Source organism: Aristolochia californica, unplaced genomic scaffold, assembly GCF_029961685.1.
Source record: "Aristolochia californica isolate CCGP_79_NKW_82.1479 unplaced genomic scaffold, dmAriCali1.0.hap1 SCAF_1, whole genome shotgun sequence".
Classification (NCBI taxonomy): Eukaryota; Viridiplantae; Streptophyta; class Magnoliopsida; order Piperales; family Aristolochiaceae; genus Aristolochia; species Aristolochia californica.
This window is the reverse complement of record NW_027181770.1, coordinates 8746824-8772438: the sequence shown is the minus strand read 5'-3', so window position 1 is coordinate 8772438 and position 25615 is coordinate 8746824. Positions and strand designations below refer to the sequence as shown.

The window sequence follows — 25615 nt, the reverse complement described above, 5'->3', positions numbered from 1 at the left end:
TGCAGATTGAAGATTGTTTGTACTAGAAGGATTTCCATCTTCTTATTTTTGGTGAGCAACCAAATGAAATGTCAGGTGCAAACTTGATGCTTCTAGATCAAAAGGCATTATGGGTAGTTTAACTTTCTATCTCCTCATCAATTACTTCAAATTGTACAAAAGCAAAGACTACAATGGAATGCTTTGATCTACTAGAATCGATGCATGCAAACCCCTCTTCTACAAATAAGGTACATCTCGTCACTCAATTGTTTGATTTAAAGGTGGCAAAAGGTAGTAGTGTTTCTAACCACATGAATTCCTTCCATGATTTATTAAATCAATTAGAGGTTGTTGACGTTAAATTCGATGAGGATATTCAATCAATTGCCTCATTGGGGAAGTTTTCAAGATAACGGTACATAGCTCACACTCGATAGGGCAGTTTGTATTGAATGAGGTATGTGGTTTGTTGTTGCCTAAGGAAACTCATCATAAAAATAGAGCATCCTCATCAAGTTCATCTCTAACTTTGGATGCTAGGGGTCGAGGGTCACTTTGGGGTAAATGTGGAAATAGAGGGCAGTCCCAAAAGGGATGTTCCAAGTCTAAGGGAAGGAAGAAAAATATTACATATTATAATTGTGGATAGAAGGGTCACATCAAATGTAATTGTAAAAATCGGGGTGATAAAAAGAATATTGACATTGTTAATGTTGTCGATAGTGAGGAATTCATGATTTTGTCATTAGAAAATAAATGTGATTCTTGGATTGTAGATAGTGGTGCCTCTTTTCATGCTACAACTAGAGAGGATCTATTTGAAAACTATGTTTTCAGGGATTTGGGTAGAGTTTATTTAGGGAATGACATGGCATGTGAATTTATTAGCAAAGGTGATATTAGACTACTGTAGGAGAATGGTTAAGTGTTCTTGTTAAAAGATGTTAGACTTGTACCTCGTCTAACTAAGAACATTATATCCGTTGGCCAATTGGCTATGGGCAGTATAGCCACACAATTTTTGAGTGATAGCTAGAAAATGAGCAAAGAAGCTATGGTTGTCGCTAAGGGGAAAAGATTGGTACTTTGTACGTGTTGGCTGGTAGAGTTAGAAGTTTTATCACATTGGCATCAAAAGGAGTAGACCTACAAATGTGGCATAAACACCTTGGTCATATGTCAAAGAAGGGTATGAAGGTGTTACAAACAAAGAGAAAGGTACCGGACTTGAAGAGTGAAGATTTAGAGTTCGGTGAAGACTGTCTTCGAAAAACAAAAAAAAGGCGACATTTTCAAAGATGACCCCAACGAGAAAATCTGAAGGCCTTGAATTGGTTCATACTGATGTTTGCAGACCCACCGAAATTCCTTCTCTAGGAATTTGTTTGTAAAAATAAATCTGTTGTATTTTCTTTGTTTATCAAATGGAAAACTCTTGTTGTTAATGAGACATGACTGAAATTAAGTACCTGAAATTTGATAATGGTGGTGAGTATTGTGGAAAAGAATTTCAATCCTACTGTGACAAACATGGAATCAGAAGATTACTTACTACTCCTAGATAGCCAAGGCAAAATGGAGTTGTTGAGCGGATAAATAGAACTATACATGAGTAAGCGAGGAGCATGAGACTCCATTGTGGTCTACCATGATCATTCTGGACCTATGTTGTGGACACAACCGTTTATCTGGTCAATCGATTTCTTTCTTATGCCCTAGAAGGTAGGCCACCTGAGGAGGGATGGACTCAAAAAGAGGTACGCTTTGATCACTTGCACGTGTTTGGTTCAGTAGGATATGTACATGTTGAGTAAAAAATTGGGAAGTTAAGATTCTAAATCCAACAAGTGTTATTTCATTGGATGTGGGGGTGACAATTTTGGGTATATACTGTGTGACCCAGTGCTCAAGAAGACGACTAGAAGTTTAGATGTAGTATTCCATGAGACGGAATCCTACAAGCACTGCAAAGTTCTCCAAAAGGGGAAGGAAATGTAGATCCTGAATTTATAGAACTTGATATTGAAGACACTTCAAGCTAAAAATCACAGATAGATGTGCACAGATAAATAAGCAATAGCTAGATCTAGTCATGATATTTCTGAAAGTGTGCAAGAAGATGTATCGGCGGTTCCCCTAGAAACACCGCTTGGGTGGACAACTACTAGACAAAGAAAACCAACGAACATTTATGATTCCTCTGAGACCAACAAGAAAACAGATTTTTATCCCAGCTTGAATTATTTGTTGTTGACTAATGATGGTGAACTTGAAAGCTATGAAGAGGCACGCAAAATAGATACTTCAATTGAGTGGGCATGGATGATGAGATGGACTCGTTGGCGTCCAACCACACTTGGGAGTTAGTGGAACTACCCAAAGGTAAAAAGGTCTTTCATAACAAGTGGGTCTATTGATTGAAATAAGAATCCGATGGAAGCAAGAGGTTTAAAGCAAAACTAGTTGTCAAGGGCTTTGAACAGAAGTATGAAATTGATTACACAAGGATTTTTGCTTCAATAGTCAGAATTGCAACCATCAGGATGGTGTTGTCCCTTGTAGCAGTGGAAGATCTTTATCTAGGGCAACTAGATGTGAAGACAACATTCCTACGTGGTGATTTGGATGACGAGATCTATATACACCTACCCCAAGGTTATGATGACAAAGGCAAAAAGAACTTGGTGTGTAGAATGTCAAAAGGTTTGGATGGCATGAAGCAAGCTCCAAGACAGTGGTATCGTAAGTTCGACAATTTTATGTTGGAAATTGGCTTCTACAAGTGTCATTAAGACCATTGTTGTTATTTCAAAAGGTTTGCATCTTCTTACAGTTTTTTTGTTGTTTTATGTTGATGACATGTTTATATTCAAAATCTCAAGAAACGGTTGTCTTAGAAATTTGTTATGAAGGATCTTGGCCCATCCAAGCAAATCCTTGGCATGAAAATTTCTAGGGACAGCAAGGCGAGAGTGTTGAAGTTGTCATAGGCAGACTATGCCGAGAAGGTGTTAATGAAGTTCAACATGTTTGGCACAAAACCTGTTGCTACACCTTTGGCATCTCACTCCAAACTTTCTTAGGAGCAGTCTCCTAAGACTTTAGAGGAGAAGGCACAGATGGACAAAGTTTCATATGCTTCAACAATGGGAACCTTGATGTATGTTGCCACCAATACACGGTCAAATATCTCGTATGTAATCAATCAGGTGGCTAGATTTATTGCAAACCCAGGATGGACTCATTGGAAGTGGTGAAGTAGATATTCAAGTACTTGAAGGGTTCCTCAAGTATGTCTCTCACCGTGGTGGAAACTTTGACATCAGGTTGGTTGTATATGTGGATTCAGACTATGGTGGTACCTTAGACAACTGGTGGAGTACTATTGGATTTGTGTTTACAATTGGTAGTGTAGCAGTGGCTTGGCAGTCTTAGTTACAAAAATTAGTGAAAATTTCTTCTTCGGAGGTCGAATACGTTGCAATGGCCGAAACTTATAACATGATTTTGTGGTTGAAAGCTTTCTTAAAGAAATTGGATGTGACACATGAAAATTGTAATATTGTACAGTGACAATAGAAGTGCTATTGAAATGTCAAAGCATAGTGTGTTCCATGCAAGGACGATGGACATCAACATCAAATATCACATTGTTCGAGAACCTGTAGAGGAGAAGAAATAGTTATTGCAAAAGATCCACACAAGTGATAATCCAATGAACATGTTCACCTAGACAGTGATAGTTGAAAAGTTGAACCTTTGATCAAATTCTATTGGCTTTCTATAGTAGGACGCTTATGAAGATCACACAACTCACGGTATTACTCAACTAGTAGCACTTGTAGACAAAAGTTTCAAATGGGAGAGTTACACGTTGAAGAATAGAGTTCGAAGTAGTCTTCAAGTGGGAGATTATTGAAGTGAAGACCACTTATAGTAGGTCCCACCCTACTAGAGTCCTATGAGGACAGAGATCCTAATTTGGAAAGGAGTTCCAATCTTAGAAAGAGTTCTAATTAGGAAGGAGTTTTATTTTGAGAAGAGTCCTAAACTTGGAAGTCTTCTAATTGGGTATCCCATACTGAATGTAATTCTTAGGCTATTTAAAGGGGAATGCCCCTGATCATTCTATCATCACTAATGCGTCTTTTAATCACTTGAGTAATAGTGAAGCTAGTGTGATCCCATGGAGTAGGCACATTATTGAACCATGTAAAATTCCTTTTTTGTCTCTCTTTAAACTTTTCGTTACGATCTCGTATAGTGCAAGATCCCATATTCTATTGTAGGTAGATTGATTTTCCATGTTCTAGCAGGCAATTTGATCCCCAACAATAGTTATTGTTTATGTTCACATTGTTCTTCTTTTCCTGTCCACGTTGGAGACACATACAAAGAGATTTTCAGTTCTATGCGAAGACGATGATCTTCAATTCTTGTATGAAGGGGATTGTTGGGCATATGTGAATTGAAAATGATAATCCAAATATATTAAATGTAGATTGACTAATCCAATTACTGATTATTACTACTCCAGACAACAACATGATTACTCGTCATCATTATCTTCTGTGCAACAAATGAAAAAAGAGGGAAGGGAGGAGGATCACTAGCCATCCCCTTTTCTTCAGAACAAGAGATCCCCCACCCATACCGATGGCAAAGGGGTGTGTTCAAGATGGGCTTTTAGATATCCAACCCCACCTTGTAACCTCATCCCAACTTCGCCCCACCTGCCCCATAGCAATATTGGTTTTTCAACCTCATTTTCGCTTTGCCCTTCAATGATCTTGGTTTTTCAATTATGTCTCATCGTCCAACTCCGCCCCACCTCACAATAAGGTTCAATTTCAGCGTTTTCTTTCCCTTCCCTCATTTAGTGGTTTACATATAAAATTAAAACTAAAAAAAATAAACTCAAAATATTCAATTTAAAATATTTAAAGGTATATATTCCAAAACATGGTGGGGAAATATGGAAATACCAGTCTCCACTCCAAGATCACATGAGAGTTTGGATTTCACCCTCCTTGCCAAAATGGGCCAAATAGCAACCTCCTCACTTTTAGCCGTGTATGGCAATGCATGCTCCCTATGAAACCCTCCCTATTTCCATCCTTACTAACCCACCCACCATCATGTAGAGAATGTGGGATCTTTCTGTTAAGTTGTGGAGCTTAATTAATGCCTTAGGTTGAGTCAGTACGCGGATCCATGATATATTGATTGTTGTTTCATTAAGGGCAGTTCAAGAATTTTACTCTTGTATTGTAGTTGCCCTTGTTTTCTCTTTATATTTGGGGCGCTGCTATTAGGGTTTTATTATTCGAACGAGCATTATCAATTGCTACTGTGAGAGGTTAGAGAAAAATACTTTTAAGTGTGCGATTTCTCTTATAAACTATTTCATCTTCATAGTAAATTACTGCAGTGGTGGAAGACGGGACGTAATCTCACCTTGAGGCGAATAAATCTTGTGTGTTTTTCCGTGCTTGCTTTTCCTTTTTCTGCGATTATTATTATTTCTCTTGTCAATTTTGAATTAGGACATTTAATTCCTAACACTTTTCCCTATCACGTACCCATAAACAAGGTTGGTGGTACAACCCAACCCCTCTCGTCTTCCTTGTTAGTAGAAGGGAGAGGAGCATGCTCAACCATCCCTCCTCCTCCTTCCTCAATACAAGGGGAGACTTCTCCCTTGATTCGAAGTTCTATTTTTAGTTTTATTAATGTGATATCATAATAATGTCATATCAAATCAAGTAACAATAAAACCCAATTGAGTTGAGTTGAAATGGAATTGGTTGCCTCTCTAGGTCCATGATCAGTGTAGGTCCTGCAGAGAACAAACCTAGAAGGTGTGGGGAAATGAATAAGTTTGTTAACTATGGCACCAAATTTTAAATTTCATTTACTTGGGTTTTGTGTGTTCTCATCTTTTATGAGAATTATAATTTAAAAAATAATTTTTAATTAAAGTTCAATGTGAACTAAATGACTCATATAATGAACACACTAGATTTATAGTGGTTCACAAGTCAATTTGAGGTTACTAGGTCCAATCCAAAGTGTCTCCACACTTTTGAATTGAATCCACTATTTAATAATCCCAATGACATTTAAAAACCTAAAGCCTCAAGACCAATTACAACTTTAGCCAAAAAAGGACTTTACAACAACACAAACTAACCTACCTAAGACTAGACCCTCTAAGGAATTTTACAACAATTTATCATGCCTAGACCCACATAAGGATTTTAAAACCTCAACTTCAGCCACAAAGCCTTTCTCAAGTGAATGAGTTGAGGTACGTTCTTGCACACATATGGCTTGCCCTAGTACATGCAAGACTTACTTTTAATTCATCACATAGCACAATGTCTCTTAATAAGAAAATTTTAGAGTTACATGCACAATTGAAAACTCACCACCAATCCAATGTGCCCACTATTCAATGTCAGAGTAACTCAAATAGTCCTTAATTGACTTGATTTTAAGATTCAAAGCTCATCAAATAAAAAGAGAGGGAGAGGAGGATGGTAAGGACCCGTCCCCTTTTCTTCTAAACAACAAGGATCCCCCATCCATAGGAATGGTAAAGGGGTGAGTTCAGGCAGGTTTTAAGAAACCCAACCCCACCTTGTGATCACACCCCAACTCTACCCCACCTCCCCCATAACAAAGTTATAATAAAGCTTCCACCCATTTAGAGAATACAATAATACCATTTTTGACAATAAGTTATCCATCGAATAAAATATTTTGTTATGGATAAATTCTTTGGATGCAATGAAAAAGCTTTTACATTTTTTTTCATCCATTAAATCAGATAAATGGATAATTAATTCTCCACAAGTAGGGTAATGTAGGTTTTCTATCCTTTGTTTCAAAGTTCTATTTTTTAATTTTTATTAATATGATATCATAATGATGTCATATCGAGTCAACTAGAAATAAAACCTAGCTGGGTCAAGTTGAAATGATTTGGTTACATTTGGGTCAAAGAATAGTTTAGGTCCCATAAAGAAAAAACCTAGAGGGTGTGAGGAGGTGAATATGTTTGTTACCTGTATCACCAAATTTTAAATTTGTTTTCTCACCTTTTATGTGAATTATAATTTGAAAAATAATTAAAATAAAGTTCAATGTAAATTAAGTTACTCCTATGATGAATACACTTGATTTATAATGGTTTATATTAAATTTTAGGGTTTAACCCATGGATAACTTATTGGTTTATGAAGAAAGAAAAAAAAAGAAAGAAGATAAGCGGAGATGAGAAGGAGAAGGCAAGAGCACAAGTAGAGGGGAGAGAAAATTTAGGGGTTAAGAGAGAGCACGAGTTTTTGCTTCTCATCCTCTTACTCTTATTTATAGGGGTGGAGGCATGAATGCCCTAATACATAAGAATCAAAAAGAATATTTAAACTAACCACTAATTATAGCTTATATCACTCACTCTCATAATTACATAGAATACCACTCAACAAAGTGTCTTCAACAGTTCACAACCCAAACTTAGGTTATTACGTCGACTCCCAAAGTGTCTCCATACTTTGGAGTTAAATCCACTAAGTAAATAAATCTAACAACATTTACAAACTTAAAGCTTCAAGGCCAATTACAACTTTAGTTGGAAAGGGACTTTTACAATAGCACAAAACTTGGCTAATCAAGTCTAGATCCTCTCAGGAAATTTACAACCTCTTTCGTAGGCTATAAAGTTTAGACCCACACAGGGATTGGCTTGACCTTGTACATGCAAGAGTTACTTATAATTCAAAACATACATACAATGTCTCTCAATAATGAAATTTTAAAGTTACGTGCACAATTGAAAAAATACAATCAATCCTATGTGCCCAATATTCAACGTTGGAGCAACTCAAATAGTCCTCAATTGACATGATTTGAATATGCAAAGTTCATGATGAATTTGGGATTGGTTTTTCAAATCAGGGGGTAATATTAAAACATGTCAATATTGAAATGATGTGCAATTCTCATGACACAAGTGATAGACCAAACTTTGCAATATATTTGAAACTAAATGGATTTCGCTTTAGCAACACTTGACCATTTACACTTAATAGATTCTAAAATAAATGCTTGTAAGTATTTTACGGTTTGAATCTCAACCCAACCTATGCAACATTCTCCCTCTTTTTTTATGGTGACAAATATTGTCAAGTATATAAATAAAAATGCTAGTGCATGTGTCCATACCTCATAATGAAAATGGATGAAGTGAATGAATCTATCCTCGTTTTTTGTCATTTGACATCATGTTCATGTTTATAAATTTGTATACTCCCTCTCAATTTAATACTTCTTTTTCTCCCATTCACTTTAATGACTCTTATCTCTCTTTTTATCTTTTCACTTCACTTTTCTTTTTCTCCCCCCTTTTCACATCATCAAACAAGGCATATGTTTGAAAGAGATGTAGTCCATTGGACACACATGAGTGGAAAGAGAACATTAGGGTTGCTTTCTCACATACTTTAATTATAATGTCTTTTACATATAAAATCATACTTAAAACTAGAATATTTATGTCCTGATTATACCATTTTGAAGAACAAATATGGTGTAATTCTCTTGGAAAAGAGTCACGTGAAGAAGAGTTTTAGTATTATCAAATTTCTATTTTTTTAGGCACAAGTGAGGTTGGAGTTCTATTCCCATCACTTCAATTTTTCCTTGATTAAGATCATCTACAATATTACATATTTGTCTCTTAAATTTGAAATTCAACTTTTTCTTCTTTTTGAAATTAAGGCATCAAGCTAAACATATTTAGAAATAAAACATCTAATAAAACTGTATTTTCTCAAATCGGTGCTCAGAAACAGTTTCCCATTTTGTGATCTGGTGATCATGCAACGGTTCTCAGTATCCTTTTCTTCTTCCTCAGCATACGTCTGGATCACCATGAACGAGGAGCACCAAATGCGTAGACACGGTAGGCAACTGGCACGAACGTCGAGGAGGAGGATGTCGGACGTAACCGCGAGTAACTTCATGGTGGCCGTTGAGGATCTCGATGCCAGTGGCTCAATGAAGGAGGGCCATGCAACGTCGACGTGGCGCTGAACGGTGCGGACGTTGATGTCAGAGTGTAACGCCGGGAGCAGTTGTGCCCCCAACGGACAGCGGCCAGGGGTGCTTCGAACCAGCGACGAAGGCGGAACTGCCAGGACGAAGACTATGTTGACAACCTGGAAGCACCTTGCGGTTGCAATGGCACACTGAAGTTCTCTCACATATTATTTTCCCATATCTCACGTCTTTTTCCCCATTTGCATGTTCTGAGTTTGCATTGTGATCCTGCATTTTCCGGTTTCCATCACATCATGAACTTCAATATATATTCTGTATTCGAGTTTAAATATATAGATTGCACAGCAAGAAAACCCAAGGAACAAAAAAAAACGAAGATTCTGCAACACTAACTTGGATTCTGCAACAAATGTGGCAACATGAGACACGGTTGTCTTAGAAGGCTCAATTGCAGCCACACCAGCCTAAGAATCAACAAAAACAAAAATAGATTACGAGTGTTGAACATGTGAAATTGACCAAAAAAGAGTCTAAGCTACAGGACGTCATGGGTAAACAAGGTTGTGAATATACCATGTCGTTTTTGTCATATTTTTCTGGAACTGTTGGTAGACTGTAGCACCGACAATACATTCCACAATGTGATGTCCTTCTCCTGTAGAGTTCAAAGCTTCGAGAGTGTCTGGAGATATGTTCCGAATGGGCTTGAACAGACGAATTTGAAAGGACTTGATTTCTGTTCGAATTGTGGCTATCATAAATACTGATGGTGGAATCAACTTTCATCACCAAAGGACTGGAGCCGTTTTCGCAGAACTCTGTACATGTGCAAGAAACTCGCAGAGTTTAACAACGGGTTGGCCATTTTGAAGGCAAACCCCCACTTTAGCAAGAGAATTAGCTTAAACGATTTACTGTTCTCGGAACATAACTCCAATTATAAACAAAAAAATCAACAAGTCAACTTATTTACAAAAACTAATTCACAACAACTGTTCCCAAAAGCTTCTATGGAGGCATTGGAATTCCTTCTATAAAATTTGTAGATCGGTTTAGTGTTTGTATCTGGTTATGTAAGAAGATCTACCAATAGTTAGGCAGGTTTGGCCAAAAAGGGTGTTGATCACCAATATCTCATTGTAATCATTAACCCCTCCTAGCCTCTTGTTTTTTTTTTTTTTTTGGCTGTGTCTTTGTATCTTAATTCAATTCTGCCATTTTAAAAAAGAAATAGTAATAATAAAATACAACAATGGCATTATCACTAGTTTATTTTCAAAAATGGCAAAAATAAGAAAACAGATCTAAGATGAACATCAACCATGGGAAAAGAAATAAAGGTAGAATGAGAAGAATTAAATTTTAAGTCATTCAGTTCAAAGTGGATGGCCCTTCGCTCAGGGCAGATCGACGCAACCTTTGCCAGATATTCAGTTTGTTATTGACAGATGGCCCTCCCTGTGGATTATCTTGGTGACTCCAATGTTATTCACTATCGTGGGAGAAGTTGCCCCCGGCTCAATACATCACCTCTTCTATGACAAATTTAAATTGAAGTTTATTGACAAAAATAGCCTTCAAATAATCAAAGGCCCCAATTCTGTCTAAACTGGACAGAGCTCTTGACTCACAGGACTAGCTAGACCTTTTCCCAAGTGTCACCAGACTTGCCATGCCTTGTCCCGCTTGGAATCATTGCCCAATCACTGTAACCTGAAAGTCTAGCTGTATCCCCTTCAAATTTGACTATCATTGATTTCAATCTGAGGAACTTTTACCCAAGCACGAGAATGGCTGAATGATGTTGTTGCCAAAGGCTTGGCTGCTTCTAAATTCACAAGAAGCTCAAAATGCCTCAAGGGACATAAAGATATGGGCCAAGGACACTTTTGGCGAAATGGCCACTTTTCAATCCTCTCTCCTAGCCCAAATTTAGGATCCTGATCAAATTACCAAGGTGCAGCCTCCTGGCCTAGATGAGGTCAGCTCACTCTCCTTCCTAAATCTAAGTATGACTTGCTAGTTAATTGTGAATGTGCCTACAAGAAGCAATAGGCACACTTTAAATGGTTATGAGAGGGAGCCAGCTCACCAAATTCTCTCATTCCATTGCCTCTACCCTTTGATCATTTAATAGGCTAACCTCCCTTCTCATGAGAGATGGTTCTAGACTAGAGAAGTCATTGTTGACGAATTTGCAAGTTTTTTTCCCAAATCTTCACAAGGAAGAGCCAATAACCAGGCCATTTCCCAGTCTATTTGCTTTAATCAGCCCTTGACTAGCCCTATATCGAGCATTGAAGCCCCTTTATTCCTTAAATAAATCGAGCAAGGGCTGTTTTCTCTCCCCCTTGACCAGGCTCTGGGAACCCGAATGGCTTCAATGCTAAGTTCTACTGCACGTGGTGGCATTTCCTACAAGACAACATCCATACTTTTTCAATGAATTCTACAAGAAAGGCTTACTGAGCAAAGACCTCGTCTCCTCTTTCATAGCATTAATCCTAAAGAAAGCCCAAGGGAAATCACCCATTAACTTCTGTTCAATAAGCTTCACTTCTAGCACATTCAAAATAACTGCAAAGGTTTTAGCTAATCGTCACCACATTTGTTCTCCTTGACATAATTCGTTCCCTAGCCAGTGTGCTTTCACTCAGGGTAGGGCAGATCTTGACGTGGCCCTCTGCACGCATAAGCTAACCATTGTCATGAGAGGAAGCTTCAAAGGGTTGCTATCAAGTTGGATTTTGAGAAGGCCTTTGATTGGGTAAGCTGGAACTTAATTTTATCATACCTAAAATGCTTTGGCCATAGGTAGGGAATTCAGATCTTGAGTGGCATCCATCCGCATCCTTCTTGTTCTTGGTCAAGGGTGAGGCATATAGATATTTCAAAAACTCCTGCAGAATTCAGCAAGGAGACGCTTTCTTGCCAATGCTCTTTACAATGGTGGGTCAGGCACTTCTTAGGCTTCTCCACTCTCCATTACCCAGCCAAACAAGAATAAATGAGCTCCAATTATTGAAAAATTTGACAAGAGGCACTGGGAAGGATAAAATGCTTCCTAAAGCAAGAAGATTCCCACTTGTGAAGTCTAATTTGGCTGCATTGCAACTTTATTTCACTCTCTTCTCAAATACCTGGAGAGTATAGCCTTAAAGATTGAAGCCATTGCGAGGATCCTCCAACAACTTTAAGTACCACAGTAAGTTGAGCAGAAGTTTTCACTCCTAATGTCTCGGGGGAACTTAGGGAAAAGTTATTGCAGCCAAGTACACTTACATGGACCAACATTAGCTTACTCCTTGCCCCGCTTCTTGGTAGACTTCACCACTTTGGAAAAGAGTCTTTCACCATAGGGAGGTTATTGCTTCTTGTGTCAAATTCAGAGTTAGGTCTGTAATTAATTCTATTTTTTGTTTTTTGTGCCCTCTTGTTGGGGGCTTGCTGTTGTCTTTGGGTTTTTTCGCATCTCTCTCCTTTAATAAAACTTTCACTTTGTCAAAAAAATAAAAAATAAAAAGTTCAGGCTCTGGAGTAAAATTTTAAAAAGACTTAGATTGGGGCAAAATTTCTTGAAGTGGAATTCCTAGAGCTCTTTTCATTGGTAGGGACCATGATATTCTAGTCACCGATGCTTGAACTGAGTTTGGATGGGACCTTCAATCTTAGGAGGATTCTAAATCACATGGAAGCCTTAAACTTATGCCTTGCTCGTCAATACATTAGAAGAAATGTCAAAGACATTATCAATTGGACTGCTGAGTCTAATGGCAATTTCTTGGTGTCCTCCTTCAAGTAGAACTCACCCAATACTGCTCATAATTTCCGGGCCAGCCCAAGATCCTATTTTTCAAATGATAACCTTCATAACAGGGAGAGCATGATTGTAAACAAGATGTGCAAACTATGCACAGATATTAACGTAGATCACATTCATCTCCACTGCCATTTGCCATGTATTTAACCGTTCAATATCAACACTTGCTTCTAGCTATCTTTTGCTGATTGGATCGTCTATAATTTTCGGACTCTGCTCCCTTCACTGGTAAGATGATGAGGCATACTATGCTAGTTGTCCCTTGGTGCTTATGGACCAAAAGGGAAAATAGAATTTTTCAAGGAATGAAGCAGTAAGCAATGCATACAACAGGGAGAACTGGCTGCAGATTGCTTCTCTGAGAGAATGAGACCTGAAATGCATAGAAGAAATATTCCATGGACTCCTCCTCGCATTTTTAAACTCAATTTTTATGATAGTGCCCAATGTTGCCTGGGACCTACTTGTTTTGTGTGTGTGTGTGTGTGTGTGGAGAGGGGAAGGGCGGGGGGGGGGGGGGGGGGGCGGGGGCGGCGCGGGGGGCTTCTTAGCCGACCTGACTCTTCTCTATTGAAACTCATGATCTTCTCCATGGAATCAGGATTGTCACAAGACAACTCCAGATGTCTTATGGAGGTAGAAGGAGACTCATCTGCATTAGTTGAGGCAACAACAACTGTACATCACCATGGAAAAGGTGTTTCACCTTACAGCTAAGATGGACATCACTTGGTCCCATCTCCATAGATCTGCCAATGCTGCTATGGATGAGCTTGCTAAGGAGGGCACACATCTTATTGATGTTTTAAACTTTAACACCTGGTGACTTAGGCCTTTGACTTGGTGGTTGCAAGGGGAGTTCAAGTCTCATCGGGGATAAAAGGGAGGGTGTGTGTGTATTTTCAACATTCAGGAAAAAAATAATAATAATTAACCACCCTTTTTCTCATACTTTTCATGTAATTTGAGTGTGATTGTGCTGCTTTTGGTCTCCCTCTGCTTAGAGTAAGGAACCTCTGTACTCTCTTCCACTCAACAAAATATCTCTCATTTCCACGTTTAATAAAATTCAAATTTGTTGGTTAAACAAAAATTTGGGAGCACCTAATTTAGATAGTCCATACTCCTTTTCCCATATATATAATTATTAATAGTGAAATGTTTGCACAAAAATTATGAGCTTATTAACTTCCACTGCTCTAAAGGTAAAAACTAAGTTTAAAATGTTCTAAAGAAACTTGAAATTGCTTTCATCTGTTTTAGTGTAGCACACGTTTCACCTGTTTTTTGGCACCTCTCACATAAAGTCCACTTAACATAATCAAGTAATAACGACAGTCTACTCATTCTCATCAGTAAAATATTTAAAAATTTTACAGCTCAATGACCCGATTCTGAACTCATTACACCAGTGTCTCCTGGTGTTTTAGAAAACAATGCAATTTCATGTAGCACTTCAAATACTTTTTCTTATGGATAGAAGATCCAGCCAGATAGGTGGAGCATGTTCATCTGTATAAGGTTTAACTGAATGCCATGCATTTCAAAAATGAATAAACAGGATGGCGGTTACAACTTTAAAGTAACGAACTAAAATTGTTATAAAGTTAGCCTCTAGGTTGGTCTGCTGGTTATTTTCATATGCTCCTTTTCTTTCTATCGTTTCCTGAATCCTTAAGTTCTTTCTTCACATTATTTATGTTAGGAGTTTCATATATTATTTAAAATTGGTTGCTCACTGATGTTTATGGCTCCTTTAACATACATATTATTTTTTTCTTTCAAACAGGGAGATATATTGGTGCCACATTTCTTCCTTGAAGTTACATATTACTTATTTCCAGTATTTTAAAAAAAGAAGTATGTACAAAGCTGACATAAGAGAGTTTTGAGGGGAATCCGATGTAATAACACTAGCAAAAGCTAAGTCCAGTTAGGCTATGCCAAAAGATATAAGCTTGCAGTCGCATTAATAAGAGGAAAAATTCAAAAAAATGACGATTGAGAACAAACAAAAAAAAATTCTGTACTGAAAATCCAATTATGCTGAGATCAAACGATCACGCAACAATTTCACATTGAATATAACAAAACAAATACAACCAATTTCTGGGAACGATGGCTTACCCGTTTGTATAGTTTCTGGCAGAAACTTAGTAGAAATGCCCAAATTTCTCTGCTTCATAGAAGTTGAGAACCAGGGATGGAGTCCACAGCGAAAATAGCTTGGGTCAGCTGCAGTCTAAGTGGAAAATCAAGAAACATGACAGTGGTGTTCCATGAGAAGCCCTTGAGATCTCAGAAGATTCGACGGGCCAATCTGCATCATACTCGTTCACGTGTCACGTTTGCTGGAAAATGCGAAGCAGAGTCACTGGAAAGGAATTTGAATCTCCCACTCTCTAACCCTCATCAATCATCATATCTCATAAGAGAAGGTTAAAAAAAACTCCGAAGAAATTAAGAGTAAGTTGTCGGTTTTTGCATGAAGTAATTTGTAGGCAATGTTATTTATATCGCATTGATAAACATAATTAACACCTAATGGATAAATTTTTATCAAAACATTAGTGAAAAAAGTAAATTATCCATGAATAACAAAGTGAAATATCATTTTAAATTATTCATTTTCTCTAAAAGACAAAATTATAAGTTTTTGTGTTCATTAAGAATAATTGTTTTGCCCAGTTAATTATACTACTTTTTTACCTATTAATTTAGAGATGGAAGTGGAGCAAATTTCTTACAATTAAAATTTTGGGTAAGAACACTTTTTTACTCACACATGATTTTTTCAATGAAATATGTTTGTGCTTAATGGATTGCTTGTAGTCCTCTCCCTTATTAAGGCGGGATGGCAATATGAACTAAAATATAAAAATTAATTAATGTATTGTTAGTGCCTTTTCCAGGAAAGGTTGAAAAGGCATTTCTAGTATAAATATGTTTTTAGGGACCATTAGTGTGTCATGTTTCCTAGAAATGTTTTTCTAGTTGAAAACAATTAAGAAGGAAAATAATATAATTTTCCAACTAAGATTTTTCAGACAAGATGGGTTGGAAAACCATATGAAATATTTTTAAATAAGTATTTGACAATTAATGTTGTAATACTTTCTACAGAAAGACAATTTTTCATGACCAATTTGTATTTGATATTTTATTTTACACCCTTCCTAAGTTCCTATATAATAATTGAGTTAATTTTAATGAATCTTTCGTCAATGATGGCGTAATACATTCTTACTTAATATTTTCACACTTATTATTTTACATTAAAATTTAAACACTTAATTTATCCAATGTATTCAAGGTTAACTTCCATATCATGAAATGGATAATCGAGTAATGAAACAATCCTCATCCATTTTTTAATCCTCGTAGAAGAGTTTGTAAAGGGAAAACAAAAAGAAGATGAAGGATCCAATAGACAAATGAAACTTCACCATTAATAAGAACTAATTTAGGCATTTGATGTTTAGTACAAATCTCACAAAATTTCAACATCCAAGGGAATCAACTAGATGGTTGATTCTGTTATGTAAAAAATATGAAGGGTGGCATCTGAGTTATGGCCTACGAATCATTCATGGATAATGCTAGGTCATAGCAATCAACAATTTTCATAACAGTTATGAAGATATATAAGTAACAGACATTCGGAGCAGTAATCAAAATCGCATATACAATTTGTAAAGAAAACTCAAGAAATTAGTAGTGAAGAATAATTAAACAGTTCCTATTGGGACTAGAAACCGTGTTTGAATTAGAAAGAGTATTTAACGGAATCGTTTCCAATAAATATTGTTTGATCCGTTCTGGATAGTAACTTTTTCCTTTTCATTCGATAAATCGTCAAACAAAAACAGAGAAAAGCTCAAGAACAAGGGCTCTTACCGAGGAATAACTAAAATAAGAACTCGAGTGTGTTCCCTTCTGACCCATTAAACCCAGCTGCAGTCGTCGTCGACGGAGTTTCAGATTTCAGAGGCGACGACCGACTGCTTCGCTTCCCACTACTGCAACTGACCGAGTTCATCGTATCGCCCCCACCCTCCCTTTTCTCACCATTGCTCACTCACACCTTCATGCCAAATGTCGATTTCGTCCTTCCAAGTTTCACACCCAACCAGACGTGCCCTCACCAGACCGTAACGGCAGCGCCGTGGCGTTCCCCGCGTTCATGGCTGACACATCACCACAAGCGCTGGACGCCCTTTAGCCGTAGATTATAACCAAAGGCCGAGATCGATTTAATCGGGCGGTGGTCGGCGCAACAGATCGCCTACCCGCAGAATTTATGGTGGGGACAAGGACAAAATCCATTTCCACAGGTAGGCTCCACGTCTCGGGAGAGGCCTGGAAAACGATAGAAGTTCTCCGCCTGCGTGCCCTTTGAAAGCCCGGTTGGTGAGAGTCGATTAAAGTGCGCTCCATGCGTTTTGGATTTAGCTCCAGGGTATTCCCGGTATTATAAAAAAAGAATGTGACATCAGTGGGCCCTGTCATTGATCTTGTCTCCTCGTACAGGGAATCAATATGTTTCAATTTATCCATCTTGTCCCCTGAACACAAATAATATCACGACTCATCTCACGTCCAAAGGCCCTTCGAATTATCACTATTTACCTGAATGCCAAGCCCCACATTGCAATTCAACTTTTTTTTTTTTTTTTTGGTGGTTTTGTGTTTATGGTTCTTAGCTCACATTGATTCAAAAAATGCTTAACCTATAAGACATTTATCCAGACTTCAATTGGAAATTAGTAAGAATGCTTGTCGTATATATGACATTTGTTAATTTTTGTCATTTATTATGTTTCTTCTGAGTTTTTTATCGTTACCATGTTTAGATTGTCGTTTTCGAACTTGGTTAATAGTTGAAGAATCAAATAACGGTTTCTTGTCTTTTTTTGTCGATTATATACTCAATAAACTCGTAACATATATGGATGTTGTATAACAAACTATTAATAATTGGCAAGTTTTTGAACGAGGAAAAATCTTATTTTGTCGCACTGTGTTCGATTCCATAATTAAATTGAACAAAAAAATATCCAATTACAAGGGTGCATTTGCCGGTACAAGTAATTGAAGATTAGACTCCTATAGCCTATATATCATGCACCAAATAAGTGTCCAATTTAAGAACGATGGCTATACTAGGAAGTGGCATATCTGTTATTTATTTAAAAATTATGGTTATTTTATTGATTTTATGCTTTCAATTTTTTTTCTTTCTATTTTACTCAAATAAGTGTTATTTATTTATCTATTTCCTTTTTTTTCTTAATTTCATTTTTTTTAAAATAGATAAATAAATTAAAATCTTGAACCGGGAAAAAATTGATCCGGTGAAAGCTGAAATTTATCTACGTCAAATCTCATCTTCAGGAGGGATAATTTTGTCAAATCAGTGCTAAGGAATAGTTACCTTTTTGTAACCTGGTGATCATGCAGGGGCTTCATTTCGTTTCCTTTCTCCTTCCTCCGCCTACAAATACGTGGATCATTGTAGACGAGGAGCACCAAATGCGCAGACACGGGAGGCAGCTGCGACAATCGGCGACGAGGATGTCGGACGTCACTGCGAGTGACTTCATGGTGGCCGTGGAGGATCTCGTTGATAGTGGGCTCAATGAAGGAGGGCCCGGCGGGACGCCTGGCAAAGCTGCCGACGTCGATCTCGAGTGGAACGCCGGCAGCAGCAGTGCGCACTCAGCGGGCAGCAGCGAGGGTTGCTCAGAACCTGCGATGAAAGCGGAGTGCAGAATTTGCCAGGACGAAGACTATGTTGAAAACCTGGAAGCCCCCTGCGGTTGTAATGGCACGCTGAAGGTCCAATGTTTGCCCGTATTCTATGTTTTGGGTTTTTCCTCATTTGCTGTCTGGTTGGCGTTGTGATCCCGCATTTTCCGGTTTCCATTGCTCGTTTTGTTTATAATTTATATCAGGCATTTTAATATATAGTTTTTATTTGATGTGGTGCTTTGTATATATTTTTTTTTGGTCGAGCTTCAAGCTTTTCCTTGTTTCAGTTCGATTCGAGGATTTCAGAGCTACCTATTTTTGCTTTTCGATATCCCGCCATCAATTTGCATGCAATGGCTTTTCTTTATTACTGTTCAGGAGGTCATCCATTGGCGTTTCCGTACTGTTTAGTGTGAGCTTTGACTGTTTGGTATCCGCAATCATGGCTTTTACTTTCAGTTTCTTCTCCTGCAGAGTAGTCGGCATTGCAGAATGGTACCTCTGAACGGTTCTTCTGTTCACATTTTATGATTATTTCCAGAGGTCAACTGTTTTTCTTTGTTTTCTTTTGTAATTATCCTTCCATAGTTCCCATCCATGTCCTCGTTCTCCTGGTTCCTGTTTCAGGTTTTGGGCTGTCCGAACTCGACCAAAGAGGGAGAAAGCGACTTCAATTTATTTGCTCACATGCATCTTTTCCATAGTTGTTTGGGTTTTTTGTTTGACATTGAGACGATGAGTTTTTTATTTCCATGAATTTGAGCAATTGCTGAATTTTCTTTGATCTGTTGCACTGCAGTATGCGCATCGTGACTGCGTCCAGAAGTGGTGTTCCAAGAAAGGCAGCACAAGATGCGAGATCTGTCACCAGGTTCAGTCGAGCTTCTCAAAATTTCAGTATTTGCTTATGTTCATGTCCATCTTTCTTTGAATCCTAGTTACGGTGAGAAAGGGATCACTGGCAGTATTTACTGAAAAAGCATCTCAGGCCAGCATGATCAGAACAGTATTAATGTTTACGGACCAGCTTCTTATCTGTTTAGAATTCCAGATGGGGTTGGTGGCTCCATTGATCTCTTCGCAGTGGCAGCATGAGTACTGATCACAACATCTAACATCTGTTTTATCTTTCTTCCATGTTTTAATTTTTAACAGATATATACCCCTGGCTACACAGCTCCGCCGAGAGCCGCTGAGTTTTTCGCCATTGAAATTCGGTAATTCTGCTCTTGATTTGGAACGTACTTTGCCTTCTAACCATCTAAGATTTGGTGCTGTGTTTTGATTTTGTTTTCGTTTTTTAAAAAGCCAAAGCTGGGCGGCTCACGTGGGGAGAAACGGAGCGTTTGACCGCGACTTTGAGGAGGAGGAAGACCCTGAGGACGACGACGAAGGCAGAGATTTCGGTCCGACATTCGCTGGCATATCTTGCTGCCGCGCTGCTGCAGTTGCCGTAAGTTCTTCCCTAGCACAACTGAGTCAGAAGAGAAAGCCTACGAGGGTCTGACTAAACTCTGTATTTTGCATGCAGCTGATGCTGATCTTGTTCATTCACCATCTTTTCATGGTCTTGTCCAACACCTCCCTGCTGCAAGACCCGGAAACTTACTTGAACGTAAGTGACAATGTGAACATGCTGGATTTATTGGATGAATGGGTAAGGGGCCGTCTCCAATGTACTCCTTCAAGAGACGTAAACGAACAATCTGATTCTCTGTTTCTCTTTGCAGTTCGCTGGGTTCCTCCTCCCACTGTATTGCATGGGGAAGTTTGCTCGCTTGCTCTATCGCAGGAGGGTCAGAAGAAACAGACAGGTAAGTGGCTTCAGTATGATCTTCACCACTTGAATACTTCCTGAAGGCTTCTCGGCCAGAAGTGTTTCTGATACATTCATAACCTCGTGTACTCTCTTCTGGCCAGGCTGCTGCAGCTGCCGCTGCCGCTGCTGAACAACGTTCACAGGAGTGAAGGAAAGCCGGATCGAAGAATACTTCCCAGTGATCGCGTCTACAACGAACTAGTCGCCTCTACTATGCCCTGCTATAGCACTATCGATATAAATGTGTAGTTTGTGAGAGTTGTTGCCTCTGTCGTTTGAGTGTTTGTCAGTGAAGTGGTCTGAGATCGAGTCGGGAAGAAAGATCAGATGATGTAAATACTGGTGTTTGTTGGTATGTTATGTGTGGTGATTTAGAGAGAGGAAGAAAATATTTTTCACTATCATACTTCATTGATGAGGTATGAAGGTATTTGTTGTTTACAACGATACATATTACAATTTGGGTTTATCCTTATCTCTATCAGCCAGAAACTAATTATAATTTGGGCTTCTCATTTATCTCTATCATGCCCTTGCAAGATGGAGCTTTGAGAGGAGAGTCCTATCTTGGTCTTCAAGAAGAGGAAGGGTGTTTGCGAAAGCGGTTTGGTGAGAGCATCAACCAATTGATCAACAGAGGAGACATGAGTAACCCAAAGAACGCCACTCTAAACTTGTTCGTGAATGAAGTGGTTGAGAAGATTTAATTAATCTTCTAAATCACCACAATTATAACTAAGATTACAAGATTATTTATACATAGAAATGGAAACAGAAAAGGTTATTTCTTGCTTTGTGCTCCTTCGGTTTCAGTAATGGAAGCTCGGTCTGTAGCTTTTGTTACAGCAACATATTGATAACCCGCCTCCCACGAGTTAAGCATCAGATTGGAACATACATGAAGTTTGGAATTAAAAAATTCAAAGAGAGGGCATAAAATACTTTTAGTGAAAATATCGACATGTTTCATATATGCATATCCATATTTAAAACATGTTATGATCAATTAGAAATCTCTTTCTTATAAAATTTCATGCTATTAGGAGATTTACTACTCGAATTTCCCAAACAGGCGTACCAATACTTTGGTGTTCATTTGGTGTGTGTGAATAAATTTTCTTTACTTACATTTATTGTTGTTTTTATTTTTTTCATAAATAAACTCTAAAATTTTCATTTTGTTGTGACTTATTCGCCTTATCTTTTTGTTTATGAGAAAAAAATGGAGAGTGAAAACTCAAGTTTTGATTTGAAAAAATAATTTAACATCTAAAATGAAAATGTACAAATGAAGAGAGGGATAATTCCAAAAAGTCTCTGCAATTTTTAGGGATTGTAAACTCTTTTAGTTTTTATATATTAGGTTTTGCAGTCATTGAAAAATGGGGGGCTAGGGATTTTTAACTGAGTGTTGACTCCCAAACCATAAGTCACTTCTTACAAAAACTATAGTCGTTACGCATGATTGATCGATCAATCACTTTACAATGATCTATGACTGTTAGGTCGGATTTTAGGAAATGGGCAAAAAGTGGTTTTTTGGCTCGGGTAAATATCTCACCCCACGTTCACTTGAGAATTTAATGAGTATTGTTGTACTCCTAGAAAATTTTGGATCTTTAGGTCATTCTTCAACATGTTTCATGCATGCATATCCATATTTAAAACATGTTAGGATCAATTAGAAATATCTTTTTTATAAATTTATAAGCAATTAAGGATTGTACTAGTGGAATTTCCCAAACATAGATAACAAAAATTTGGTGTGTGTGAATGAATTTTTTACTTACATTTATTGTTGTATTTAATTTTTTCCATACATAAACTCTAAAATTTTCATTTTGTTGTGATCTATATGCTTTACCTTTTTGTTTATGAGAAAAAAAAAGGAGAGTGAAAACTAAAGTTTTGATTTGAAAAAAAAATTAACATTTAAAATGGAATGCACAAATGCAGAAAGAGATAATTCCAAAAACTCACTATAATTTTTAGGGATTATAAACTCTTTATTTTTTATATATTGGTCTTGCAATCATCGAAAAGGGCGGGGGGGGGGGGGGGGGGGGGGGGGGGGGTGTTTAACTGAGTGTTGACTCTGAAACCATAAGTCATTTCTTACAAACAATATAGTCATTGCGCATGATTGATCTATGATAGTTAGGTCTGCTTTTAGTAAATTGGCAAAAAGTGGCTTGTTTGGCTCGGGTAAATATCCCATCGCACGTTCACTTGAAAATTTAATGAACATTGGTAGTTCTCCATGAAAGTATTGGATCATTGGGTCATTTGTATCTTCAACATGTTTCATGCATGCATATCCATATTTAAAACATGTTAGAATCAATTAGAAATCTTTGTAAAATTCCAAGCAATTAGGGGATGTACTACTGGAATTTCCAAAAATGGATACCAAAACTTCGGGGTTCAATTGTGTTGTGTGAATAATTTTTTTTACTAACATTTATTGTTGTTTTTTATTTTTTTGCACAAATAAACTCTAAATTTTTTATCTTGTTGTGAATTATTTGCTTTTTCATTTTGTTGTGATTTATTTGCTTTATCTTTTTGTTGTGATTGATCGATCAATCACTCTACAATGATCTATGATTGTTAGGTCAACTTTTAGTAAATAGGCAAAAAGTGGTTTGTTTGGCTCGGGTAAATATCCCACCGCAGGTTCACTTGAGAATTTAATGAGCATTAGTTGTACTCGTTGAAATTTTTTTATCTTTAGGTCATTTGCATCTTCAACATGTTTCATGCATGCATATCCATATTTAAAACATGCTTGGATCAATTAGAAATCTCTTTCTTATAAAATTTGATGCTATTAGATGTTGTGTTAGTAGAATTTCCCAATCATGGATATCAAAACTTTGGTGTTCATTTGTAGTGTGTGAATAAATTTTCTTTACTTACATTTATTTTTGTTTTTAATTTTTTGCATACATAAACTCTAGAATTTTCATTTTGTTGTGATCTATTCGCCTTATCTTTTTGTTTATGAGGAAAAAAATGAGAGTGAAAACTCAAGTTTGGATTCAAAAAAAAAAATTATCATCTAAAATGGAAACACAAATGCAGAGAGAGATAATTCCAAAAAGTCTATATAATTTTTAGGGATTGTAAAGGTTTTGAAATCATCGGAAGGGGGAGGGGTTGGATTTTTACTGAGTGTTGACTCCCAAATCATAAAAAAATATAGCCGTTACGTATGATTGATCGATCAATTCCTTTACAATGATCTATGACTATTACGTCAGTTCTTAGTAAATGGGAAAAAATAGCTTGTTTGGCTCGGATAAATAGCCCACCACACGTTCCCTTGAGAATTTAATGGGCATTTTTTGTACTCCTTGAAAGTTTTGGATCCTTTTGTCATTTGCATCTTCAACATGTTTCATGAGTGTATATCCATATTTAAAACATGATTGGATCAATTAGAAATCTCTTTCTAATAAAATTTCATGCTATTAGGAGTTGTCCTAGTGGAATTTCCTAATCATGGATACCAAAACATTGGTCTTCATTTGGCGTGTGTGAATAAATTTTCTTTACTTACATTTATTGTTGTTTTCAATTTTTTGCGTAAAAAACTCTTAAATTTTCATTTTGTTGTAATCTATTTGCCTTACCTTTTTGTTTAGGAGAAAAAAAGGAGAGTGAAAACTTAAGTTTGGATTTGAAAAATAAAATTTAACATCTAAAATGCAAACTCACAAGTGCAGAGAGAGATAATTCAAAAAAGTCTTTGTAATTTTTAGGGATTGTAAAATCATTATTTTTTTATTTATTCAGTTTTGCAATCATCAGAAATGGGGGGCGCTTTTGATTTTTAACTTAGTGTTGACACTTAAACCATAAGTCATTTCTTACCAAAAATGTAGTCGTTACGCATGATTGATCGATCAATCAATTACTTTACAATGATGTATGACTATTAGGTCAACTTTTATTAAATGGGCAAAAAGTGGCTTGTTTGGCTCAGGAAAATATCCCAACGCACATTCACTTGAGAATTTAATGACATCTCTCGACCTCATGGTGGGTCCCACCAACTATTTTAGCCATGGTGGATCCCACATTGTAACAATTGGAACTAGAGATCTCGGAGTAGCAGTGGGGAAAAATTTTCTGAATGTTGGCTGTCAAATAGAGCAAATATATTCTCGACAATCAGAATAAATATAGAATGTTGATCAATTACAAAGATCCAAAGATACCACAAGATTAATCAAGATGTTTGTACAAGCGAAGCCAGCCCATCATTTTGAAGATTAATGGCATGGACAACAACACCAAATCAACAACATTAATGGCAGATAATTTTTCAGAAATTAGAAATAGCTTCGGAAACAGTGGTGGTGCCTGATACTTCGGTTGATTCTGGAGAAGATGACTATACAGTTTGAGGCTCCAAGGCGTCGGATCACAACAACGATGGAATTGCTCGCGCCGCTTGCTGATGACTGTAGGAGCTCATTCAAGCCAACGGTGGTGGACCACTGAAGTTGTTCCTTCTTGTTTTATTGAACGAAGATCAGATTCCGATAGATGGGCTTATGCTAAATGCTTGTTTCTTGCAAGTGACTAAATCAAGCTTCGAGGATTTCAAAATCTCATAGACGGACAATTTTCGATGCATCCGTCATTAGGAGCTGTAGTTTGTCCAACCCAGGCTCTTCTCTCCTTTTCGTATAACCTGTAGCCTAACTGTCTCTAGGTGGTTGGCTAACATGGCATCATGGTCTTTGAGGATCTCTTTGGCAAGAGAGACGGAGTTCACCACAACACAGAGCTTAGAGCTCAGACGAGTACTCACGATGGGTCGTAAGTTCCAGCCAACTCAATGAAAAAGCGATTGAGTTGAGGGTCGAGGAAGGGAAGGCCTCTTGGCCCTGGTGGTATTATGTTATGGTCCTAGGTTAAGTACTTGGCTTTCCGCTACCCACTAGGTCTGTTTTTTGGGTAGTATTGGTTAGGTGCTTAACATTTGGTATCCGAGCGGGCGCCCATGTCGTGAGTTCGAATCTTGGTGTGAGCAAACTTAGCGGAGGGGGTGACCTAGAGGTTAGATTGTAGGGTCACAAAAGGTGGGTCGGGCCAGTGTCGCTAGAGTGGGCCGTCGTGGACGTCGGCTCGTGAAGGTGAGTGTGACGTTATGGTCCTAGGTTAAG

The 25615-nt window shown here is 37.5% G+C and overlaps 2 protein-coding genes across 2 annotated transcripts; one reads left to right on the top strand and one right to left on the bottom strand.

Annotated features, from left to right (window-relative positions):
• Window positions 1-8597: 8597 nt before the first annotated feature.
• Window positions 8598-16883, bottom strand: LOC137958536 (uncharacterized). The gene is made up of 5 exons (XM_068805600.1): window positions 16766-16883; window positions 14996-15219; window positions 9622-9866; window positions 9442-9512; window positions 8598-9315 (listed from the first exon to the last, which is right to left on the bottom strand). Exons 2-5 carry the CDS (start codon window positions 15051-15053, stop codon window positions 9270-9272), a joined length of 420 nt encoding a protein of 139 aa, XP_068661701.1. The 5' UTR covers window positions 15054-15219; window positions 16766-16883; the 3' UTR covers window positions 8598-9269.
• A 1559-nt stretch (window positions 16884-18442) lies between these two features.
• LOC137945767 (uncharacterized) lies at window positions 18443-20587 on the top strand. Its single transcript, XM_068791786.1, has 9 exons — window positions 18443-18759; window positions 18998-19114; window positions 19419-19490; window positions 19663-19675; window positions 19775-19836; window positions 19928-20072; window positions 20151-20276; window positions 20350-20433; window positions 20540-20587. The coding sequence occupies exons 1-9, from the start codon at window positions 18443-18445 to the stop codon at window positions 20585-20587; spliced, it is 984 nt and encodes a 327-aa protein (XP_068647887.1).
• Window positions 20588-25615: the final 5028 nt, after the last annotated feature.